Source organism: Morone saxatilis, unplaced genomic scaffold, assembly GCF_004916995.1.
Source record: "Morone saxatilis isolate NCDOM2014 unplaced genomic scaffold, NCSU_SB_2.0 Contig16, whole genome shotgun sequence".
Classification (NCBI taxonomy): Eukaryota; Metazoa; Chordata; class Actinopteri; family Moronidae; genus Morone; species Morone saxatilis.
This window is the reverse complement of record NW_023339718.1, coordinates 21,610,386-21,617,855: the sequence shown is the minus strand read 5'-3', so window position 1 is coordinate 21,617,855 and position 7,470 is coordinate 21,610,386. Positions and strand designations below refer to the sequence as shown.

The following is a 7,470-nucleotide window of genomic DNA, read 5'->3' as shown; positions in this document are numbered from 1 at the left end:
GAGGTGGGCGGGGCTGACATTCTGCTGCCCTTTTACTGATGGTGTTTGATTGACAGGAAGGTCAGCCAGTGACAGCTGATGGAGCTCAGAGCTGCAGAACTCCACGCTGATGGACACACACACACACACACACACTCTTAACTTTAATTTTTCATGAATATCTTGTTTTTTGGTAATAAAGGCTCTTTTTCATATTTGATTTTAAAAAATCAAAAGAATCAGTTCTGTTTTTGAATACTCGTAGTGTGACTATGGCTTGAGGAACTAGCTAGAGAAGCTTTCATTTTAAAACATTTTAAAACACACGCAGCTTTTATTTTCAGATTGCCACTGTTCATTTTAGACTGCAACAGGAAGCAGGATTCTTTCATTAGAGCAGCAATGGGTACTTTTTACACAGAGCTGAGAACCTCTAAATACTGAGGAAGGTTATATTTTGACACCAATCAATCATATAAAGAAGCTGGTTTCCCACAACAACCCAATACGGAGAATAATGAATCACTGGATTAGTAACAGGTCGCCATAATAAGAGTTCTTACGCTCAAACCAGTATTTTTGTTTTGTCTCAGGTATCTGATGAGAACAGTGAAGCACCCCATCCTGCTGAAGGATCCTGATGTCCTGCAGTTTCTGGAGAGCTCAGAGGTAAACAAAACTTTACACATTTTACTAGAAGAACGTGAACCTATCTTATCACATTGGTGCCAGTCAGTCTGTATGAGTAGTACACAACAAACCTGTTATTAACAGACAATCAGATCTCTGTGCTTCCTTGTTTCCCAACAACAGTGATTTAGTTCCAGCAGCAGTTTATTCAGCCAGGGGCCTGTTTAATGTCACTGGCAAACTTTTAAAGTCCAGTCAGCCTTTAAAAGTGGACTACAGTCGGCATTGTCTGTTAGAAACTGAATCTTCATCAGTGCCTTACTGCAGAAAATCAACAAAACCTACAAACTGCAGTTTGGCTCCTTCACTTCAACACTTTGTCTTGTTTCCATTTCTGTAGTTTAATTTTTATCTGGACACTAGATCACTGGGTAGGAGATAAAAACAGGGCAGCACATTGTTGTTTATGAGATGCAGTTTACAGTGCAAGTTTTGGGTCAGGTGTGCTGAGAAGTAAAATGGTTCAACTTTTTGACTTGTTTGTCCATTTGTTTCCTAGCTAAACAAGAAATGAGAATTTAGATCAGGTAATGACAAAAAGCATTGCTGGATTGACTTTTCATTCCATTATAGTGTCTGTACAGACACTATTACTAATCAGAATTTATCTATCATGCTAGGGCTGGGGATATGTCAAATAATGTAGTAATTAATTATTAATTAATCACACAATAATTAATTATCAATGTATTCATTTTTAATTAATTACTAATTCATTACTTAGTAATTAAAGTAATTATTTAATAATTAATGTTTAGTTTTTTTTAAGATGTGTAAAATCGTGAAATTCAAGCTATTTCAACCAAAAAGCGTTATATAAGTAACACAGATTAAAAATAACTGCAGGATAAAATGAATTACACAAATAGTGTCTAAAATAGTTTTTGGATGTTGCCCTCTACATACAAAAAAATAATTGATTCAACTTGAAATAACAGATTTTTTTGGCCACCAAGGGGCAGTGGAAACAAGCTGTGAACACTGCATTGACATATTTTAAGTTGATATGTTAAACTTGTTCACAAACAGTTAACTTATTTACACACCAGCAGTTATGTGTCCAGCTGATTAACATAAGATCAGAACATCAGATATTCACTCTGCTTTTAGCTCTGTTTTAGTATAGGGAAATATCTATATCTCCCACTGTGTTCTCCAGGTACTCTCTAACTGTGTCTGTCGGCTGTTTGCTGCTGAGCACGTAGTGTACAGTAGGGTTTTAGAGCTTTTTCGCTGAAAACAAATTACACTATGAGAGCAGAGAGCCGAAACTCACAATTCTCTGTAGGTTCACCGTTACTTGTTTTCACATAGTCATTCCTATATTATTACAAAGATTTCAATCGTGGCCTCTTCAAAGATTTTAGACACCACCTTGTTTATTCTGAGAGGCTTACTGGAGCTACATGGTGGCACTAGCTGAAAGGTCAAGGGTCCTCTGGGGACCATTAATATCCACAATAATGTGCTGGTAATCTGACCAGGAGTGTTAACGTATTTCACTCTGGACCAAAAAGATGGACACACAGACAGACTAACCGAAAATCTGATAGACAATCCTAGGGGCAAAAAAAATTTACGGACCCCCAGAAGAGGCAAAAGAAAACCTCTGCCTGAGTTTTCCGATCTCTTCACTTCTTTTTCTCAACAAGCAGCAAAACGTCCCGACAAGGTCAAACCAACGAGTCTGCGGTTGTGAGCCGAGCCTCTAAAACTGCCTCGGGGTTTAAGGGCCTGCGGCGTTTCCTGTTTCCTCGCTTTATTGTCCACTCTCACTTAATCCTCTATAACATTTCGTCTTGTTGGTTCAAACTGCTCCCCCCCTCCCTCCCCTCCTCCTCCTCATCGCCCTTTTCTGCCACCCACCTAACCGTTTTGTGGGATTGTGTTGGGAAGGAGCCGGCAGTTGTTGGGTCCACAATAAATGGCCTTGTGTCACTGATTTAACAGATGAATCACTCGGACGCTTGACCGAGCGTGTCGGTCCGTCCAGCCCGCTTAATGAAACACAACCAGAGGAGGGGGAGGCGGGAGGGAGGGATGGGACCGGGGCTGCAATTGAAAGCTATTTTTACCCCCCGCCTCCACTCGTTTACCCTCGTCCCTTCGTCAGTGAGGGCCTCGGGGACCGAGCCGTCCCCTGGCTGCTGCCGCTCCCGTTAAATGAGATTGGAGGGTGGGGAGGGGGTAAATCTGTTCCAGCGTCAGAGGAAAACCCTGTATGTCCGGGAAAAAAGTAAACTTTTCCAAAATGAAGAAAAATGAGCCTATTTTCAGATGGACGTCCAGGCGTTTTCAGAGTGACGCGATGGTTTCTGAGTCTGTTTTTGCGGCTGTTAAAGTTGCTCGGCACATAAAGCGACTGCATTAAATCTGATTGGAGCTAAAACGTGGGAGACATTACAATCAGAGGAGAGGAGAGAAAAGACCACAGCTGTGGTAGAGTTAGAGATTGAAGGAAAGATAGAACAGAAAAGAGAGACACCAGAGAAACTGAACACAACAGCCACCAAAAGAATATAAAAATCAAAGGAAGAAGAATCATGAAGGTGAAAGAAGGACAAATAAAGTGAGCAGGAGAGCAAATAAAGAAAACAACTGCAGGGGATTTAAAATGAGACAAACCGAGAGACTTGGTGGAAATTAAAGGATGAAAAGAACCAAAGAAAAAGAAACAAAATATAAACGATCAACAAGGAACAAAGAGAAACACCGATAGAACAAAGTGTGAAAGATGGAAAGATTTTCAGATACTGAATAAAAGAGTGTGTGACATGCTAAAGATTAAAAATAAGAGAAACAAACAAACAAACAAGAGAAACAAGCAAAAGAAGCAGAAAAATGAATAATATTAAAGTGAAAATGAAAGAGGGAAAAAAATGTGTCAAAAAAGAATCGGAATGGAAAAGAGATGACATAAAACGACATACAAATGAATAAAGACTGGTCCCCAATGAAGTTACAGTGGAATAGTGTAATGGCTCACATTGTAAATTTAGTCTAACGTACACTGACACAGCTCTTTAAATCTGTTACAAAACCCTCCAGAAATGAAACTGATTATGCTCTTTAAGCAGCTTTTAATGTGAAACATCATTGCAGGAAGTGTTTAGTTTTATTGATGGTAACTTGATTTAAAAATGAGCCAAATCAAATGAACTGGAAATAATTATTGAGTGGAAACGGTATCAGTGTTAAACAGAGAATGCGTTTTCAGCAGACTGATGAGGATGGCACAGTCTTTGTACTGATGGAATTGTTGCGGAAACGGGACATTAAACTGAGTTTATCAAGACCAGGAGGTTTGCATCAACAGCAAATTAAAACATGAGCCGATCAGTAAACAGGGAGCTTTGTTACTTAAATATCATTAAATATACTTTTTTAGAAAGAAGTTAAAATTAATGAGAAATAAAGGCCTGTCTGTTCCCCAATTTAACTCATCCGGTTTGTTTGCTTGTTTGCCGTCCAGTTGCCGCGGGCAGTCAGCACTCAGGCTCTGAGCAGCGCCGGACTTCTCCGAATGGTCAACAAGGCTGCAGACGCCGTCAACAAGATGACCATCAAGATGAACGAGTCAGACGCAGTGAGTGAAGGATGGAGGAGAGGAGGAAGGAAATAAGGTGGAGGACTGAGGGGAAGGATAGGAGGAAGGAACGATCAAGGAAGGAGGAACAGGAAGAGAAGAGTGGCTAGAAGGGAGGAGAGATGACAGTAAGGCTGGAGGAATGAAGGGAATTAAGGGAGCAGGGAAGAAAGGAAGGAAGAGAAGATTAAATATGTGTTGGTGAAGAAAGGAAAAGTAAGGATGTAGAGAAGATGGGGAGCAAGAAAGGAAATATGAACTATGAAAGTCGGGTCAGGGTGGAAAGAAAGAAAAATGGAAATAATAGAATAGGAAGAAAGGCAAGTTTAGTTAAAACAAAGTATTAAAGTTTAGCATCTACTGACAGCACTCTTACTAAACTCCTGATGTGTGTGTGTGTGTGTTTGTTGTGTCTCAGTGGTTTGAGGAGAAGCAGCAGCATTTTGAGAATCTGGATGTTCAGCTGAGGAAACTTCATGCCAGTGTGGAGTCTTTGGTCTGTCACAGGAAAGGTACGATCCCCCGTAATATTTAGTTTTTAAGCATAACAGTTATTTGGATGTTTTAGTCCCTGAAGGGTTCTTACAGAACGGCTCCACATATTGTGAAAATGATCTAAAAATACGTAATATTGTAGGGAGGCAAGCCTTAAACCCACATAATGTAGATGTAATCACTACACACATCTGTGTGTGTGTGTGTGTGTGTCCATTCTGATCTCTCACTGCAATATAAAATTCCACTGCTTTATTTATTAGACAGTTAAAAGGTCAACTCTACTCAGCAGGAGCTGTACACCTCATGTCATTTTAATCTGCGTTTAAACCCTCAAAAAAGAAGGAAGTGTTTTTTTTTATTTTTTTATTTGAGGGTAGAGCAAATGTAGAAAACTCTTTTATTCAGTTAGAGACGTCAATAAGTTCTGAGAAGTACTCTGCTGGCTTGCACTGAATCATGTTTTGAGACCAGACTCTGGAATTTCTCCCATCGTCTCCTCTCCAGAGCTGTCGGTGAATACGGCGCAGTTCGCCAAGTCGGCGGCCATGTTGGGGAACAGCGAGGACCACACGGCTCTGTCCCGAGCTCTGTCCCAGCTGGCCGAGGTGGAGGAGAAGATTGACCAGCTGCACCAGGACCAGGCCAACGCAGATTTCTACCTCTTTTCTGAGTTACTGGGCGACTACGTCCGCCTCATCACCGCCGTCAAGGTACAGCCGGGTTTGCTGGTTAGACACAAACCCCATTACACAGGACCTGAGCCTCCTGAGCCCTAAACCTGGAGAGCCTCAATCCCTCTGTAGAGTACATTTATTTTATTTAGTGAAGTTAAAGGCAGTTATAACTATAACTGTGTTCTGCTGAATTACTTATCCAACCTGCTGTGTGAGCTGCTGGACACCAAACACCTGAGTCCAGGTAGGATCGAGACACCGTGTGAAAGATGAGTAGAGTAGAGGGAACTAGAGTAGAATTAAGTCCTGGTTATTTGTATATTTTATTGAGAACTAGCTGCAGCTATTGAACCTTATTTGAACGCAGGCAACAAGTTTAAAAAATGTATATAAAAATGAGACCTGTTGTTTATGATAAAGCATTTATATCCTTTTATATAAACTTTAAATGAATATGTACTGTATCTACCTTAAGAAGATATATTAGAATACATTCTACTTACAATAAAGTTTAGTAATTATGTCTCTTAATTAACACATTGTTCATGTGTCAGAACTCCCTCTGCAGCTCAGTAAAGTTTGGGCCTTTATGGTCTCATCCTTGACATTTTTGTAGTTGATTGTGTTGGCTCCTTCTCATAAGATCAAACAAACTAAACTAAAAAAAAATAAATCTCACAGCTATTGTAACAGAGGAAAAGCTTCAGTGTTTTCACTATACTCCTATTTATGCCCCTGTGTATTTTTCTAAAATACATGAACAATTAATTGGTTCATAAAAAAACCTTTTTGTTTAGTTGTTTCAAATGATCCCCTAGATAAACAAATAATGTACCTTGTAATTGAAAATCGATGTTATTGTTCGAAGTGTCTGTTTTTCATGGTCTTTGGAGTAGCCAGTGGAGTCAATTGTGTATTAAACTATGTGCGTGTGTGTGTGTGCGCAGGGTGTGTTTGACCACCGTATGAAGACGTGGCAGAAGTGGCAGGACAGTCAGTTGCTCTTGCAGAAGAAACGAGAAGCTGAAGCCAAACTGCAGTTCACCAACAAACCAGACAAACTGCAGCAGGCCAAAGACGAGATCAAAGAGGTAAGACACACAGACACACAGAGAGATGGAGGGTTGAATGAACATAGACCGAAAACATAATCGAAGTAACAAGTGGGGGGGAAAAAAACTATCCAGGAGGCCAGTATAAGAGTAATCGAAGGGTAGGCTGACTGTTATTTAGTGAAACATCAGCAATAAAATAAATAGATAGATATAAGTTTTCAGAGCAACAATAAACAAGGCAATGTTAGGAAAGATCATTTGTACAATGCAAAACAACATATATACGAATTAAAACATGCAAAACACAGACATACTATACGCAGAGCGAGCAACAGGCACATCCTAATAAAAAAGGCAAGCAAATCACACTAAGACCACAATGAAAGACATGTACAGTGGTTAAAAACATACACAGAGACAGACTGGCAATGACCATGTGATAGCAGGCTGTGTGTGGTTCTTACAGTTCCAGCACAGCAGACAAAAAGATTTAGTGTCACAAACAAACAGACTTTCAGTAGTATCGTCCATAATTACTGAATGCATAAAACAGCAAAAGAAACAGGTTAAAGGTTTAAAAAAAAAACATAATGTCACAATTTGAGAGGACACCACTCTCAGACGTTTATTTGCAGACTCAATATAGTGTAAAATAATTAATCTCCAGAGTCTACTGTATAATGGGTATTGTTATAATAACAGTGTATTAAATGACTACGTTAAAACAATCTGACGATGTGAAATGAGTCTCTGATCGTGATGAACCTACAGAGAATTACCAGCCTAATCTGAAGCTCCACTGTGCTTTATAGAAAGTTTCAACCCGTTGTTTAGCTGGTTCACGCTCTCATAGCCCTAAAAACCCATAGTGCACCAGTTTCTCAGCAGCAAACAACAGGCAGACACAGGTAGAGACTAGCTGGTGGACATAATGGAGCCTTTAGCTGCTAAAGAGCCAGATATGTCCCTCAGGGGTTGGTAGAGACCA

At 40.0% G+C, this 7,470-nt stretch overlaps 1 protein-coding gene across 1 annotated transcript in view; it reads left to right on the top strand.

Moving 5' to 3' along the window:
- The window catches only part of snx2 (sorting nexin 2), a 27,554-nt gene that overhangs the window by 10,294 nt on the left and 9,790 nt on the right, over positions 1–7,470 (top strand). Inside the window, exons 8-12 of the mRNA XM_035658041.1 lie at positions 573–648; positions 4,142–4,255; positions 4,674–4,767; positions 5,258–5,463; positions 6,375–6,518. Of these exons, the coding sequence (XP_035513934.1) occupies positions 573–648; positions 4,142–4,255; positions 4,674–4,767; positions 5,258–5,463; positions 6,375–6,518 (634 nt within the window). The remainder of the gene's footprint in view (positions 1–572; positions 649–4,141; positions 4,256–4,673; positions 4,768–5,257; positions 5,464–6,374; positions 6,519–7,470) is intronic.